This window comes from Polypterus senegalus, chromosome 4, assembly GCF_016835505.1.
Source record: "Polypterus senegalus isolate Bchr_013 chromosome 4, ASM1683550v1, whole genome shotgun sequence".
Classification (NCBI taxonomy): domain Eukaryota; kingdom Metazoa; phylum Chordata; class Cladistia; order Polypteriformes; family Polypteridae; genus Polypterus; species Polypterus senegalus.
The window spans coordinates 68,887,870-68,906,917 of NC_053157.1; the positions used below are offsets into that span (position 1 = coordinate 68,887,870).

The 19,048-nt window shown below is 37.6% G+C and overlaps 1 protein-coding gene across 3 annotated transcripts in view; it reads left to right on the forward strand.

The window, feature by feature from the left end:
• LOC120527421 (AF4/FMR2 family member 1-like) overlaps window positions 1–19,048 on the forward strand; it is a 206,910-nt gene that overhangs the window by 121,082 nt on the left and 66,780 nt on the right. For all 3 annotated transcript variants that reach the window (XM_039750819.1, XM_039750820.1, XM_039750821.1), the window contains one exon: window positions 5,480–5,639. In XM_039750819.1, the coding sequence (XP_039606753.1) occupies window positions 5,480–5,639 (160 nt within the window). The remainder of the gene's footprint in view (window positions 1–5,479; window positions 5,640–19,048) is intronic.

The window sequence follows — 19,048 nt, forward strand, 5'->3', positions numbered from 1 at the left end:
GCTTAAACTTTTAATTCCACTTTCTTCCATAGCTTTTGCCATATTGCGAGCGTTGTCACGAAGCACAACATGCACATTGCCTTTTGAAATGTTCCACTTAGCTAACATGGAATCGAAAGCTTGTGCACTGAAAGTTACAGAATTAAAATTAACATGCAACACCACTCTTTTTGCCTGAAAGTTTTCGATAATCCAGTGTGCTGTTAGACTCTACATGCTCATGGAGCTGACCTCTGAGCTCCACATATCTGTAGTGAAGCTAATGCTGGTGACATTGTTTCTTAAAAGCTCATGGATATATGTAGCGTGTTGGCTGGGATTGGTTCCAGCAGATCCCCGCGACCCTGTAATTAGGATAATGGATGGATGGATTACTGTAATCATGTAATGCAGGCAGTGAGACATCTGCAAAGTATCGCTGGCTTGGAAGAATGTACTGAGGTTCTAAAAGATATATTAGCTGATGAAATCCCTCGTCCTCAACTAGGGAAAAAGGTTTGCTCTATGAGGCCCGGTAGCGTCCGATTTAACTTTCATTTTGGTAGCATTAGCTGCTAGAAATTCTGTATATAATTCGCAATGGTGGTTTTTCTGATGGTTAAATAAAATTGTGGTATTGAAAGATTTAATTCTGCAGCTTCCTCGTATTATCTCATTTTTGCAGGTACAACAGATAGCAACTCTGTTGTCTTCATTCTTTACAGAAAACTATAACCAGACGACTGATATGCTGCTTTACAAATGCCCAATGAATAAACAACGTACGTAGTGCTCCTGATAGCAAAACTAGGAAACCCCATGTTATTTTTTTTGTGAGCGCAGGGTGCTGTCCTTGCATGCATGTTTTTCTGCGGCTTAATGTCTGCCTCACCGAACAATGAAAACTGCATTTAATTATTTAGTGAGCTGACAATGTTGAGAAGCCCGAAATATATCATTTGGCTGTATTGGTTAAAATGTACACATCTGACAGACTTCAATATCGTCATTTTTAATGAACATCGGCTGAGAACAAAACAGTTCCCGATATACCGTGCATCTCTAGTCCCTAATTGTTTCATTTACTCTTTTACTTTTTTTATTTTATTATTATTTATTTATTAACAAAGCCATCACTAATCTGCTGTATTCTTGTTAGTTCAGTGGAGCTAACTAGATTTATTGGGTGTTCATATAATCTCCTATATCCTAAGCTTAATATACATTCACAGTGACACAGAAAAACTTACGCATACCCACCCTTGTGCACTGGTGGTGCTTGCACAGCCTATATGTGTACTCTATACTCCATATGGGGCTCACTAGCTTTGTTTTGAGCACACCAGATATTTATTCCCTAGACAATGAAGGCTGATGCACCTCATTTATTGCCATCTGCTAATGGCTTGTTACTCCATCCCGTGCTTCTGTTTTTTTGTAGTTGTCTCTCTTCAGCTGCTAACCATGTGAAAACAAGTGCAAATCTACCCACACCAGGTGTCATGCATTTACTCTAAATGCAAAGCAATATTTATTTGTGAAATTGAATAATAACAGCAACAGTGAATTGTACCAAAGTTTAAATAAAGAAGTAAATGTACCCTTGCTTTAAAATCAAAAAGCTTAAACAATACTATCCAAACTGAGGAATATTGCTAAATGAAGTTTCTGTGCCGTGTACTTTGATTTAGAAGTCAGACTGATGCATGGACTATATCTCTTGGGTCCAGCTGGATGGAGCCTTACTCTCACCCTCGAGCAGTTCATCCTTATGCGAAATTACCACTTGGGCTTCCAGACTCTGTGATATTGCATACAGATAATTAGCTAACTACTCTGACAACTTCTCTCAGAAGCATTGATCATAAAATTGTGTAAAACACATCTTATCAGGTGCTTTTATATATACAGTATCCTATTTCCTTGGAAAGATATTACCATCTGTTATATGACTTATAGGTTAGAATGACTTCAGTCAAAGACAATTGTGTTATACACTGAGCTAAAATATATATATAGAGTACGATAAAATACTTTTGGTTATAAACTAAATCATGAGACAGTCTCACAGTGTAGGTCTTTATGAATTATCTGTGATTAAAGTTCCAGATTTATGTGAAAAAGTTCAAAGTTTGATTACAGTTTCTCACAGCAAAACATTACAGTAAAAAAGCAGTCCATTGGGATTTTTATGCAAAATGTCTGCAGGTATAAAATGGCAATTTTTAGAACAATTACAGTGTAAGATGTTGTCTTTTACTAGATAAGAGTGTAATTACACTGAACTCTCGTTTATCACAGTTAATCCGTTCCAGACTCTACCGTGATGAATTTTCGCGAAGTAGGATTCTTTATTTATAAATCGAATATTTTCACAGGGCGGCACGGTGGCGCAGTGGTAGCGCTGCTGCCTCGCAGTTAGGAGACCCGGGTTCACTTCCCGGGTCCTCCCTGCGTGGAGTTTGCATGTTCTCCCGTGTCTCGTGGGTTTCCTCCGGCGCCCGGTTTCCTCCCATAATCCAAAGACATGCAGGTTAGGTGGATTGGCGATTCTAAATTGGCCCTAGTGTGTGCTTGGTGTGTGGGTGTGTTTGTGTGTGTCCTGTGGTGGGTTGGCACCCTGCCCAGGATTGGTTCCTGCCTTGTGCCCTGTGTTGGCTGGGATTGGCTCCAGCAGACCCCCGTGACCCTGTATTCGGATTCAGCGGGTTGGAAAATGGATGGATGGATGGATATTTTCGCAGTTAGAGTATAGAAAACCTGTTTACGACCTTCTAAATACGTTTTTTAACATTATTAGAGCCCTCTAGACATGAAATAACACCCTTTAGTCACCATTACACTCGTATTACCCAATATATTAGAGAAAATAAGACATATTAGACATTACAGATATCATATTACTAGGCGCACTCGCCTTTTATCCTCAATTTTTGTGCGCTCCATGTGTACATCAGGCACGTAAGTGTAGGGAATGAGAACATCAAACTGCCCATTCATAACATCTCCCGGAAACCTACGTTTTTTTTAAATCGCCTCAAGTGCCTGTCCAAAGTCGTACAATGTCATCCAGAATCTGTACCGCTAAAGACGGAGTTTCTTGCACTAAATAAGCTATAGATGAGAATAAGCAAGCACCATCTCCCCTGATATTTATTACGCGGTGAGGCATTTGTACTCCAACATTAATTATTTCCAGAGACATAATTTTGTCTATTTTTCCAGCGCATCGCGCACAAAAGCAAGGGAACGATGACAGCACCAGAACTCTGCTCACATTGTGTCACTTCGTACCTCAAGTAGTAAATCTGGAATAAGCGGAATACTGCTACGTTTTGCACTCACGGGACGGAAAAACAATCCCGAACGCTTTTAGATAGTAGATTATTGTACTGTACATTTAATTGCACACAACCACTAACCTATGAAAGCGCGACCTCGGTAGGAGAGTATTCAGAGGTGGTGCAGTATCTTCAGCAGGTGCGTTGTTGTCTTCAGTGAAGAAGTACTAGGAGTAGGCAGTGGGTGTCTGGGTGCGCGGCTGAAGAACATCTTGATAGGCAGTTGCTAGCACTGTCTTTTCATATGCGTGAGGAGGCTTTTGTAGGGTATTGCCATCTTTAATCATATCCAAGAGTTTCACCTTCTCCTGGATAGTAAGCATCTTCCTCCAGTGCTTAGTTTTATTGTCAGAAGGCTTAGAAAAAGCAGCACGTTTAGGAGCCATCGTAGGGCTTAGATAAAAGTTCTCAGAAAGCGCATGCGTAGTGACGTAAGCGTGTATGAGAAAAAAATCGCGATAGAGTGAAGCTGCGAAAGTCGAAGCGTGATATAGCGAGGGATCACTGTATAATCATTTTCAATATATCAATACAGGAAAAAGTAATGCCTCTATAGGCTAAATAAAGCACAGTGACTTACTGGTCTGTAGACAGAGAGTATAGCCAGAATATAATTCTGAACATTTTGTGGTATCTACAGCAATATTTCTAAAACGACTCTAATGTGTACAGAATAAGAATATTTGTTGGCAAAAAGCTCCTACTTTTTTCAGTTGGGTTGTATTCTTTAATAGTAAGCAGATTAACTGATACTTATTAATTTAATCTTTAATGACTGTGTACAGTTGCATGCAGTCTCTTAAGTGGCATTCAGCTACATAAAACTTGGATATTTGGAGCCATGCGCATACTACACTGGATGGCTCTTCATGTCTCTCACCCATTAGTTATTGGCAAGAATATACAGTTGATTTCCTGTGATGGAATATTGTGAACTGCTATAACCTATTGTGGAAATAGTAAGTGCAGGTGATAAGTGAATATTAATAAATCTTTGTGCTTTGAACATACTGCCTCTTGTTGCTGTCAATTATAAGGTCTAATATGGCCTTGGGCAGCCCTCCTTGTATAAAGATTGCCACAGCAAAGCTCATTATTTTCACTTAAATGCCACATGTTTATGGAATTTTTGGTACTTTCCATCAACTTTTTTTTTTTTTTTTTTTTTAACCACCTTTCATTTTTCGTGGTTTTACCCATGCAGTTTGCCAGGCTATTGAAGCAATTGTTCTTCTTTCATAGAATGTTACCCACTTAGAATCAGAGTTAATGTGTAGTAGGCTTTTTATTAGTAATTGTTTTTAAAAGGCAGAGGATGATTTCTAGATGCAGTTATAGTGCTTGTTTGAAATATATTTACACCACACCTATTTGATGTACAAATGCGAATGAACAGCCTGGAATAATATCTTTTATTCCAAAATATGGTATTTGATGACTAATATACAGAGAACTATTAATATACAGGGAGCTATTAATATCGCAATTTGTGATACATCATCCAGCCATGTGGGAAACTGTTCTTGATTGGATGCGCTTTTTTTGGAAAGTGGTCATTTAACCCATTACATCTGTCTTTCTTGGACAGTGCTGAGAGGTGTTTTTCCAGATACAATCCCTTCAAATCTGTGTAAAGCTATTTTACAATGTGATAAACAGATGGGCTCAGATTTGAGAGACATTACCTTAAATGCTGAATTTTCTCATTTTATATCATGAGTATAAATCTAAATTGTCTTGTTTACAAATTAAGAATAAGTATTTCATAATACTTGTAATGTTATAAATGCAGTTTAAGAATTATATGCCATAAATATAAAGTTGCTGAATTTGATAATAAAGTAAGATAAAGCATTGTCCGAAAACCTGATTTCTATAAAGAGTGCAATTTATTCTTTAGGTGTTTTTTTTTTTGAAACCATCAATCTATTCATATTGCATATTTTTGTGTAATGCAGCTGAAGGTGGTGTTTTGAAAATAATTTCAATTTTTATTACATTGGATAAAATCATTGCAGCAAATCATACTGTAGAAAGCATGCTTATTCTATTAAGTTTTAAAACAAATTAAGGTAAAGTAAATGTCTTTTAATTGGTTGCTACTTTTAATTTTGTTTGACTGTTGTACTTTATTTGGTTTGCTCTTTTTGGTGCCTTAGTGCCTTGCAGAGGAGCAGTCTGGTGTCCACTCTTTCCGGCACTGTGACGTCAGAAAGCTCCAGTGAATCGGATAGCACATCGGGTTCTGAATCAGAGAGTGAGAGTAGCTCCAGTGGGAGTGAAGAACCTGCATGCACTCAGGTTTCCATCGCCTCTGAGGTAACTATAGCTGCTACACATTTTATACCGTATGTCTTGTAAAACCAGTTCATAAGCTCATTTCCCAGACAAATCTCTTAGTACCTCAGATGTGTGCCCAAGGCCAATAAAAAAACAAACTAATTTAGAGGTAGCTGGCCAGTTGTGTTTTGAAGCTTGGTAAATGGAGAGCTATATTTTTGAGCTTTGGGTTGAGGGTCTCTCTTTCATAACAGGAAGTGTCAGTCCAATGGCTGGCATGGAGAGAATGTTTGAATTCCATATATACAGTGCTTAAAGTGAGAGCCACACCAACCACTACACAAACTATATTTCATTGATCAGTTTGTGTTATGTTTTGTTCATGTACAGTAGAGGTTTACAAATTGTATATTTTGCATTGCTTTAACATGCACATGTTTGGAATATTGGAGGAAAGAAAGAAAAAAACACAAAGAAAATGGCACTTCTCTCAGATAGTGATTGGACTAGGATTTAACCCTAGGATTCTATAGATGTGAGGCAGCATCTCTAACCAGTGCAAATTTCAATGGTCAGATCAGTCAGTGGTCATTTATTCTGGTACAGTAGTTGTATTTATAAATTGATATTCTTATAGATGTAGTAGTAGTAGTAGTTAGTACTGGCAAAATTAAACCTTTTTATTTTTAATAATATATCCTGTTTTAATAGGATCTTGTTCCCAGCAATATATGTACCTCACAGAGTATGCATTTAATGCTTGTGAAACTTTTAATAATTTTTATAATTGGCTGATTCTGACACTTATAACAGTGAATCTTCTGTCCATGTACCCATCCATTTTTTCAACCTTAAAAATGCATTTTGCAGGATTTTATTTCTTTTAAAAATTGTTAAACATATTTCTGGATTTCGGCTTATTTATTAAGAAAACATTGTTGTCATATGATGCATAGAGTGTATTGTACAAGTACAGTGCATCTGGATAGTATTCACAGTGCATCACTTTTTCCACATTTTGTTATGTTGCAGCCTTATTCCAAAATGGATTAAATTCATTTTTTTCCTCAGAATTCTACACACAACACCCCATAATGACAACGTGAAATAAGTTTACTTGAGGTATTTGCAAATTTATTAAAAATAAAAAAAAACTGAGAAATCACATGTACATAAGTATTCACAGCCTTTGCCATGAAGCTCAAAATTGAGCTCAGGTGCATCCTGTTTCCCCTGATCATCCTTGAGATGTTTTTGCAACATAACAAAATGTGGAAAAAGTGATGCGCTGTGAATACTTTCCGGATGCACTGTATGTTTTGCATCATATTGTATACTTAATAGGTGTCTCATGTCACTTAATCAGTAGAGTATTCCATAAAAATGTAAAGCAGTGTGCCAAGGGTTACTGCACATCGTCTGAATATTGTTGTAGGTAATATTACTGAGATGTTATACAGGCAAAAGAGATACCATTTCAAAAGCGTTGTGTGTTTTGGGTACAACCTCTAACATCAGAAAACATCAGTTCATGCATTCTTTTTGATGAAAGAAAGAAATGTTGAGACTAGTGGTGAAATAATACAAAGTATGAAAAATATGATGGTATGGATGTTCCATTCCTTTAGTGGAGTTGTGCTGTATATCTCTTACCTTTTGAAGCACTTCTGACCTGGATTAAAGCAGGTAATTACTGTAAGCTCATAATTAATGCCCACAATGTTTTAAGTATGTTTCTGCAAGTCATTATGAATTTATTAAAGCATGTAATTATATAAAGTATTAACTTACTGATGTGATGAGTTTTATCAGGGTTCTGATTCTTGATTATGTGTGTCTTACTTATAAACACATACTGAAATGAGTTTGTGTATGTGTTCCAGAAGTGCAGATGTACACACATGCACGTGATTCCTCCTGAAAATTATGGTTATGCAATATGTATCGTCTATGATAATATCTTGTTTTAATCATTTGCGAGCTGACATTACAGAATATATGCCTGATTTTGAAAAAAAATAATCAAAAAATGCCATGAGAGTCCACTCATTCATTCTTTGTGGGGACAACTAGTTAAAACGTTTGTAGAGGTGGAAAGTAACACATTATATTGGTTTTTGTTACTGTATTTGAGTAGATTTTGAAGGGAATTTTACTTTTTAAAGTATTTTGAAATCTAAGTTTATTTTGATTACTTTGCAAAATTCACTGTAACTGACTCCCGTTGCATCTGATGCAGCGAGACTGCAGGTCTACTGCCTGTGTACATTGAAAGTGCATATGGTGTGCAAGTATAGGCATACATGGTCACTGTTCACACAATTTAAGCTAGCATATCCAGTTAAAAATGAGTGAACATACAATGCCAAGAAGCACAATACAGACACTACGAGCCTCATAATTGACATCGTTTGATTTAATTGCTAGACGTGGATCATCCACATCTGCCTGAGGGTGGTTTGGCTTTGAAAAGACAACAATCCACAAACTATGTTGAAAATCGGTTTCCATTAAAGATACCATCTCTGAACTAACCACCACAAAGGAAAAGAAGAATATGAAAAGCTTTGGGAGTCTGCTGTCCACGACACTCCACCCAAAAATGTTTTTGATTGACGCATACCCCATGTAATCTGTACCTAGGGGTGGGCGGTATGACCAAAATTCTATATCACGGTATTTTTCTAAATATCCCGGTTTCACGGTATTCAACGGTATTTTTTTCCCCATGCATGAGTGGATGTTAACCACATTTTCCACTGCAATTACTGGCTAAGAATAACCTATTCCACTGTCAAGAGTATTGTACATTGTACAAAAAAACATTTTAATGTGCACGCAAGTATTAATACAGTTTTGCATTGCCCCATAAAGTGATAGTTTTCAAGGGGGTGGCACTAATGGAGAAGGTATCACATTGCATGACAGATGCAGTCAAAATATAGAACCTTTTTATTGAACAAATTTTGCAAAAACAAACTATAATTTTGACAACATATTTTCAACCATACAAAGAGGCATTTAGACTTGGTAAAATATCCAGAAGTGCTTGTCAAAAATTGTATTGCACCGAATATGTCTTAGAAAAGGAATAAATAGTAAATATTTTTTGTAAACCAACTACACTTTCTGTTAATGTTAACAATCTCTGTCCACTGACATGTTAAAGTGACTTTTTAAACAACTTTATCATCATTAAACCGCATAATATTTAAACTAATAAAAAAATAACATAAAATAAATAAGAGTATTAGTACTGATAGTTGCACTATTACTTCAAGACTTCAAGCCCAGGTGCATTACACAGTATTCACCAAATTAAAATAAAATAAAACAAGTGCAACTTGGTGATGACATCTTTACCAACTGAACCATCCTTTAGGAAAACTGCATTAATATGGAGCTTGCTTCAAGCTAAGCTATACCGGGAAGAAAAAAACAAACTATATGTCGAGAACAAAGTCGACATTTCCACTTTATTCTCATAGTTTAATTCATAATTAAAGTAGAATGTCGTAAACTAAACTTCTTCCTAAAATCAATGTTTAAAAAATTACTTAATTTACCCCGTCATAAATTAATGCAGCACATTAAATGCTTTGTGTTACATTCCCCGACCCAGTGGTTAATCACTACGCTTCTTAAACTGACTTCCTCCGCACTAAGAGAAGACACCAATCACCATACAGAATCCATTCACTTCATGATATTCCTGCTTTCTGAAAATTTAGAATGTTAAGATAAATACTTGATATCATTTTCATGATGAAATGCATTAAAGCAGGTATTACACATGCATGGTAGTGAGGCGGTAGGGCTGCTCCCTCGCAGTAACGGGGTCCCCTTGTGTATGTTCAGTGTAGAGAACTTTATGGCAGGTGTGACGAGGCTCCAAAAAGCTGGATGTATGAATAGCTATCGCACAGGTTTAACTTAAATATTGTGCAAATGTTGGGTTTCTGATCTGCTGGTTGGAGACACAATCACAGAATTCAATGCATGTTCTTCTGAGCGGGCTATCTTTATTGCATGCATGCTGTCTCTATCTGACGTACCAAAACCCCAGTTCCTTTTTCCTTCCTTCTTTTTTCTTTCACCACATAACCAATCACGACATGACAAACGTGTTTGTGAAATTAAAACTAGTTATAAACTTAGCCCACTTAGTGTTCAGAACTTTAAAAATATCTTCGTTGTACATGTTTAATTATGCCATCCATTCAGAGTTGCGCCCATCTCTGAACGAGTCGCCAGCACATCGCAGGATGAATGCAAGCAAAACATACACTAGCAGGGTCAATATAGCACAACAAAACCCCACATCCTACATGACTTTGAAAGGAAACTGAAGCACGGCGAGTAAACCCACCAGAAAAACATGCAAATGCAAGGCAGGCACGCCGCCGTGCCCCCATATGATTAACGTATGCTTTAATGCATTTCACCATGAAAATTATATTAAGTATTTATCTTAGCATTCTAAATGTTCAGAGAGCAGGAGGATCATGAAGTGAATGTATTCTGTGCGGCGATCGCTGCCGGCACCTCCTCTTAGTGCAAGAAGAAGTCAGTTTCAGAATCACTTAACACAAAGCATTTAATCTATACTAATAAAAGGCAAAGCCCTCACTGACTGACTCACTCACTGACTCATCACTAATTCTCCAACTTCCCGTGTGGGTGGAAGGCTGAAATTTGGCAGGCTCATTCCTTGCAGCTTACTTACAAAAGTTGGGCAGGTTTCATTTCGAAATTCTACGCGTAATGGTCATAAATGGAACCTATTTTTCTCCATATAATGTAATGGAGTTAAGCTCGATGGACGTGGGGGGCGGAGTTTCGTGTGACATTATCACGCCTCCCAAGTAATTACGTGAACTGACTGTCAACGCAGTATGTAGAAAACAAGGAAGAGCTCCAAAAAGCGCTGAAGAAAACATGCATTATACAATTGAGAAGGCAGCGAAACAATAAGAAGCGAGCGAGTGACACATACTGTACAAGCATATTCATGACTGCAGCTACTTCGGAAACAAAGCACGGTGTAAACCTAAAGTTTAAATTAAGTTCATTGACTGGCTGCCGCTTGGGTTTGTCATGCCCACGGCTAATGCGGTATACAAGTTTAATGAGAGGACGCAGGGTATAAACAACAGTTTTGATCACTTTGTAACTAAGTTCAAATTGCTGGTGAAGGGCTCTGCTTCTGCAAATTCCGAGAGACTGTGTTTGTGGGGGGATTGACAGTTAAGGCAGGTGGGGGAGTGACGTCATCATCTCCCCTCCCATTCACCTCATTTCGCTCTGAGCTGAGCTCCTCGGCTAACGCCGTCTTCTGAAGCAACTTCGTCACGCTGCCACCAAATACTCACAGAAAAATCCACAAGTTAATACACACACTGTCTCTAGAGTTTCTCCACACTCAATGTATTCCTCACGTCCCCTTTATACCTTCTGATCTCCCATTTCAATTCAGATGCCTCCAATTTCCAGTAAGGCTTTGCTGTGCGATGACAAGTATTAGGTCTCAGGGACAGACCCTACAAAACGATGCCATTGATTTCAGGCAAGATTGCTTTTCTCCTGGACAACTATACATTGCATTCTCAAAAGTGAGCTTGCGCAGCTTCATCATAATACCACCTGAGTGAAGCCAGAAACTTTTAAGTGCCGGGTCTTAGCTAACATTAAATTAAGCCGTTGACATCGCAACATCACACAAGAGAGCAGCTCACGTGAACTTACTGAATGCAGTACAAGTGATCACTTCCATGCATCAAACCTGTTCAAAAAACGCATTACACAATTGACAAGGTGATGGCTTTATATGGCGTTCGTTTATAAAGCAGTGGAGAAGCTGTGTGAAGGCAGCTAGACAAAAAACAGCAGAGTGCCACACTCTGAATGTATTCCTGGCATCACCGTTATACCCTCTGATCTTCCATTTCAATTGAAATGCCTCAAATTTCCAGTAAGGCTCTGCTTCGTGATGACAATTAATAAGTCTCAGGGACACACCCTACAAAAGGTTTCCATTGATTTGAGGCAACATTGCTTTCCTCCTGGACAAAACTATACGTTGCATTCTCAAAAGTAATATATATGTATGTATGTATGTATGTATGTATGTATGTATGTATGTATGTATGTATGTGTATATATATATATATATATATATATATATATACACACACCCCGATCTACATACTGTCAAATAAACGAACCACACACCCTGGCGCAACATGAGAGGCTTCGCCTCTAGCGCTGACATCCTAGGTTCGATTCCCGAGAAGGGGTGCAGTGAGTATGTACTGCCTGATGAGCCCAGAATTAGGGCGAAGCACATAACGCGTACTGTTTGCATTATTTGACAGTAAAAATATTTCAATATATTCAATATATATATTTATCAGCGCTTCCCGATTCATTTTACCCTCACTCCCCCTTGGTTTGAGAAGAAGTATGAAAAAATATGAGGTTAACGCAGAAAAACAGATCACCAATTGAAGCTTTATGAATAATAGATACTTTATTCGCCATCAATAATTGTTTTTGTAATGCCATACTCAGTGTAATCCTCCTTCCATGTTATAATTTTTCCGGCACTAGCCATGATAAAATGAACAGTAAAAAAGTAAGAGCGAAGCGAGGGTGACTTATTCAGGCAGGCAGGCGACAGCTCAATAGCTCGATTTTGGATATAAGTAGGTTCTATTTAGTCGACAGAAATATCTTTGGTAGGAATGGAAGTTGGATTTAGTCTTTAAATTTCTATGGTGAAGAAAAAATTTATGCAATGATGATTAAATTTAACTTTCATTCCTACTAAACATATTTCTGTCGACCAAATAAAAATTACTTATATTTAAAATTTAAATAGAACTTGAACAGATACGATAGTTCATAATACCCGCTCAGCACTAAGTGCACGTAGGATTAGGAGTCATCCGTTTTAACAAGCAGCGTATTTCACTGATACGAAATTGCCTGCCCATTTAATTATTTAGGAATGATTAGATAAATTAAGATTTTGTACAAATGTTTTTAATTTTTCTTCCTCAATGGATTCTGCCACCCCCCAGCAACAGCTGCTCGCACCCCAAAGGAGATAGATAGAAAGATATAGGTGTATGTATATGTGTGTGTATATATATGTATATAATATATATGCCAGCAACACTCATAACAGTGACAAAACAATTACATTGTCAATCATGTTACGTTATTATTAAAATGTTTCCTTTTCTTTTTCATTAATTCTTTAACACACTACTTCTCCGCTGCGAAGCGCGGGTATTCTGCTAGTGTGCTATATAACTTATGACGGGGTTTGATAAAATCTAGTAAATTAAATATTCATTTTACAATGAAGTTTAGTTTACGATAGTCTATTTTAATGACAAACTACGAGAATAAAGTTAACATGTCGTCACACTATTACACAGTACTCGGGTACATTACACTGTATTGAAAAAAAAATAAAACAAGTACAACTTGGCTTGCAGTATTATCCAGTAGTATAGAAACAGTATTTACACATCTGACCTTTTAAAACTAAAGTTATCTCCAGGCAACGGATGTGACTCCTTTTTTTTCGGCAAAAGTTCTTCTGTTCATCATGTTCAACTTTTACTTTTAGTTCAGTTTTGGAATGCTCTCTGTCCATTTTCACCGTGTGGTGCTACCGCCCACTATTTGGTGGTGTATCAGTGAAAAAGAGCCCTAGTGCAACAAACCTGTGTTTAGCAGTATAGCAGTGAAAAAGGTCCCCACTTGAACAGTTTCCTGCTGCGCCACGTTCCGAACGTTGTTTAGGCAATTTAAACTGGTGTTGCGGTAAAAAAAAAATCCATATCATAAAAAAAATAAAAAACGTTTTTTGGCATGAACCTGTATACCGCCCAGCACTATCTGTAACTGAGAAAAAAATTGTGCTTTTGTCGAGAAATTTTAATAATAAATACTCAAACTCAATGGCTTTGATAAGTGATCAATGCTGGATGGTGATTAAAGATGTGGAAATGGTCCATGGAAGAAAGATAAATTCTCGCGTAACGTGTGTTCCATAATCCACATCTCCTTTAAATATATTTTCCATTAATATCATTAATAAGAAACAGTTAATATCCTTAGCTACTACAAAATATGACATTTACCAAAGCATACCTAACGTTTTCAAAAAAAAAAAATCCAGAAAATATTGAGATATAATTTTTTCTCTATCTCTCACCCACACTAAAAATATTAAAATCCTGCATATATAGCATGTAATTCAGGGTGGGAAACAAACTTGGAAGGTATGCCAGTATACCTTTATGTTTAGTACAACTAAAACTCTCCTAATTCACACCACCAACTACCAGTGAGAGCAGGTACTACAAATACAAGTTCACCTCCTGGGAGACTGGTGTGGATATGCTGTAAAGGGAGTGCCATCAAAATGAAGAGTGCTGTATTACACATGGACACTTACCTATTGCAGTAATTTCACTCTGTTTCTGTTTTGGGAGCAACGTTGCTTATATTTGCCTCTGCTTTTCCTGTTCTTAACTCAATGATTTTTAGATTAGCCTTATTCCTCTCCAAAATAATAAAAAAATTCTTGTTTGTTTTAGTAAAAAAATTAAGCTATCTTAGATGAAGTAATTTCAACCAAAGGTTTCACTGTCATTGAAGTTAGCATTAACATTGCTACAGTACGTAAGTGGGTTGAAAGTTTCTGCTCTTCTGCTCAGAAGTACAGTTGTGTTGTGAACAGGTGCAGTTCTTCATGATGTTGGTCTGAGGTGCTGATTTGCAGATTGTGAATCTGCTTTCAGCCATGCATATCTTAAGTAGACCTGTTGTATCAAAATTAAATCATTCTATAAAGCTGTTTTGTATTTTCCATAGTACCAGGGGAAAATTTTAGTGTTCAGCCAACAAGGGAGTGCTAATGGGACACCATGATTACTATGGGATGATTTACATACTGTTAATATACTGATCAGCCACAATATTAAAACTACAAACCGGTGAAGTGAATAACATTGATTATCTTGTTACAGTGGCACCTGTCATGGGGTTGGATATATTAGGCAGCAAGCAAACAGTCAGTTACTGAAGATGATGCATTGGAAGGAGGAAAAATAGGCAAGCGTAAGGATCTAAGGAACTTTGACAAGGTCCAGATTTGTATGACTAGACTGGGTCACAGCATCTCCAAAACGGTGGATCTTGTGGGGTGTTCCTGGCATGCAGTGGTTAGTGTCTACCAAAATTATTCCAAGGACGTACAGCAGGTGAACTGAAGACAGGGTCATGGGCATTGAAGGCTCATTATTGTTGTTCATTGGTGCATAACCGTTCACCTGTCAGAGTGCCCAATACTGTCTCTTGTCCACGGCCTAAAGCACCTACAATGGACGCATGAGCATGAGAGCTGGACAATGGAGAAATGTAAGGAGGAGGCCTGGTCTGATAAATCGTGTTTTCTTTTGGATCATGTGGACGCATGTGTGTCATTTAGCTGGGGAGGATATGGCACCTGGTGTCAATGTGGGAAGAAAGCAAGCCGTCGGAGGCAGTGTGATGCTCAAGGCGATATTCTTTTGGGAAAACGTGGGTCCTGGCATTCATGTGGATGGTATTTTGACATGCATCACCTACCTAAAAATTTAAGACCACATACATTCCTGCATGACAATGGGTATTCCCTGATGGCAGTGGTCTCTTTCAGCTGAATAATGTGCCCTGCCGCATTGCAGGACTTGTTTTGGAGTGGTTTGGGGAACATGACAAAGACTTATAAATTAAGCCTTCAAATTCCCCAAATCTTAATCCAATTGAGCATCACTGTGATGTTCTAGAAAAATAAGTCCAATGCCTGGAGACCCCACCTAGCAAATAAGGGCCTAAAGGATCTGCTGTTAATGCCTTCATGCTAAATACCACAGGGCACTGTCAGAGGTCTTGATGGGTCAGAGCTGTGTTTGCAGCTTAAGGGGTAGCTACACAATATTAGGCAGGAGGTTTTAATGTGGTGGCTGATCAGTGTATGGCTGTAGGCATTTATAACTTTAAGAGCTGTCCAGAAGAGTTTATAAAGAAAACAAAATAAGCATGTTTTGCAATTTAACATCAGTTGCAAACATTACCCCATTACCTTTTTCTCAAAATAATGCCTTTAAACAGTATTTAGCTTTCACAAGTGCACAACCACTTTTTCTCTTCTCTGGAACTTTTTCTAGCTTTGCTACATCCTTTTTATAGACTGGAAATGAAAACTGCACCCAGTACTCCACATGAAACCTCACAAGTATGTGTAAATCTTGAGCATAACCTCCTTGGACTTGTACTCTACAATGTGCTATATAACCTAACATTCTGTTAGCCTACCTAAAGGCTTATGAACACTGGCAGTTGATAGTGTTGAGTTCACAATGACCCTTGAATCCTTTTTGTAAACAGTACTTTTGATTTTCAGACCTCCCTCCCATTGTGTATTAAAAACCTAACATTTTTACTTCCTACATATTATACTTTACATTAACTTACATTACATTTAATCTGCCACAAATAATGATTCAGCGGATTCTAGATTATCTGCCAATCCACTTAGCTTGGTATCGTCTGTAAACTTAAGCAGATTGTTTCTTACATATTCCTATCCAGATCATTTTTATTTGTGCGTGTGTGTGTGCTACACGTTAGGCTTCCTGGCCTATAGCTGCTTGCTTCTGTCCAATCACCCATTTTATACAACAGGATGATATTTGCCATTTTTTAGTCCTTCGGAATTTCCCTATTATGCAGTGAATTCCTAAAAATAAGTGTTAAGAGTTTATATGTGTACCTGTTAACCTCTTTAAGAACTCGTGGGTAAATATTATCTGGTGTTGGTGATATGTTTTATTTCAGCCTATTTATTCTGAGCACTACTACTTTCTCTACGATTTCCAAATCATTCAATACCTCCTTAGTAGTCCTTTTAACCACTGGGAGGTTGTCTACTTCATGTGAGGGTTTTAATTGTAATTTAAAAGAAATTCCAATTTTCAAAATGTGTGTCACATGCAAAAGTGGTCTATCATTGGTGTCTTTGGATTTGACTGGAACTACATTGCTAACCTTTATTTGTGCATTAACAAGCATCACCAAAACTGTTCAAAACTGTTTGATTATTGTAATCTTTGGCTAATTCATAAAGCTTACGCTTCTATATTACCCTAAGGGTCAAGTTTGAAGGAAGGGAAAGATTTTGCCCCCCGTTTATTCAGTATGAATTTCTGATATTTGACTCATAAACACTGCTGCCTTACAGCTCCAGTGACAGTGGTTCAGTGTTTGCGTTGGTGGGTGTTGTTTTGGGAGCAGTAGGTTAACTGGTATCTCTAAACTGAGTATCCTGTTCAGCACTGAGTTTTCCATGATGCCAGTGTTTCACAAATTATCAGGATGGACCAAGTGTGTTCAGAAGGATGAGAAGGAGATGATCCTTTATTTTTAGGAGACACAGTGTGGGTCTGTAGGTATGAGTGGCACATCACATATTGACAGTTTCTTTTTTTTCTTAAGATTTGGATAACCATATATTAACAAAGTGACTTTTATTAATATAAATCAGTTAATTTAGTAGAGAGCTGTTTGTTTGGAGTGTTTTGGAAATAGTTTGCTTATTTTATTCAGTATGTTAAATAATAATAATAATCTGCCATTATGTTTGTGTTTGCTGTGTTTTAAAAAACCTATCCAGGGAATGTTATTTGTTTATAAGTGTATAGAATCTGTTGTCATAAACAGATTAAAGGTTTGAACATTTAAACTTGTGATCCTGTAGGTAATTTTATCACAGTCCTTACCCTTGGATATGTATAATAGAAATACTGTATCATTGTTTTTACTTTTGAATTATATTATTCAATTTTTGTTTCAATAAAAATTTTCACCTTTGTTCTCACTGCCTTTGTTATAGGATATTAGATGATTTCTTCCATTCAAAATGAGCTAGGTTGCTTTATTTAGCTTTATTTTAGTTTTGTTTCAGTGAAGTTGAGTAAAAGTAGTTGTTAATCCAGCATTTTCAAGAAGGCTGTAGGAGTTAGATGAGAACAAATTATTTACAAACATTCTAAATTGAGCTTAGAAAAGCCAATGTGAGGCAAAAAAACTAATCTTGGCTGCTTGTCTGTGTACAGTGATTGTTTATAATTCTCATTGTTTGTTTTATTTATTAGAAGGTGTCTGGCTATTTCAAAGCTTGCAGAATGGGTTTTGTTTCTATTCAGTAATGCATCATTTGAAGCACCTGAAAGTTATACATTCACTCAAGATGATACAGTATATCATAAAGTCTAGTCTTTCCAGCTGTTCTGCACTTCAGTAAAAGATTTCCAGTCCATTTCTGTAATATCTAAGTTTATACCTGTCAAACTCATTTATTAATGATGTAATTACCGTAGATACTCATGTATAAGTTGAAAAATTTATGCCTTAAAATTCATTCAAAAACACAAAGTCGACTTATCCACGGGACAACACTAATTTCATTAAATAATTCTTTAAACTGTGAAATACCGCACTTGAATTTGAGCATTAGCTTTTGCAGGTTTTGGATAACAAACATACCATTAGCTGCCAGTAGATGGCGGTAACCAGAAACATACAGTATTTCGGACCATAAGGTGCACCGGATTTTAAAGCGCAATATCAATGAATGGGTCTCGATCCCGCTGTCATAAGTATCTTCATTTGTTACATACGAAATAAACGGATTGGTACGGAGGTGTGCGGTCGAATCGCCGAGTAATACTCTTCACAAAACAGTTTAGGCTTTATAGCGACCGAGTCCGCATGTTCTTGGAGTTCGGTCCACGCCGTCTGTACAAAAGGGTTACAATGGCGCTCACGTTCACGTCCGACAATCCCATCCTCGACACTTTTCTCCCAGTTTACTAGTAGAAAACGGTGGGACATAGTTTCATCTTGCGTGGGTGATGTCCTAAAGGGGTTGGTGCTAATTGCGGTGGCTTTGGAAAACTCTGCTTCCAGGTCAGCGACTACCCCTAGTTTTGTCGCCATTCACAGTTTCCTAGTTACACACTCCACCGAGAGAATGCATCAATTTTCTTTCAGTTTTACAAGCTTCGTGTCACTCACTAGTGCTGGCAGGAATAATCCCGGATGAGCCCCCAGTGTTACCTTTCCTGCCTGTCTCCAGACCGTGGTCGGGTGGCGAGGGAGCTTCTCCTTCTTCGTGTCCAGTGGTGTGAAGCTCCAGGGCCAGAGCAACGTGCTCTGGGGTAAAACCCTGTCCCTGAGTTCCCTTCTCCTTATTTACAGCAGGGAGTGACACACAAGGCTTGACTGCTCAATGGTTGACTTTATTATCTCCTTTTTTTTAAGGTGCCTGTTTTAGCTTAACAGAGACCAAAAACACAAGAGCCCCACCACGCCGTTAACAAACACTC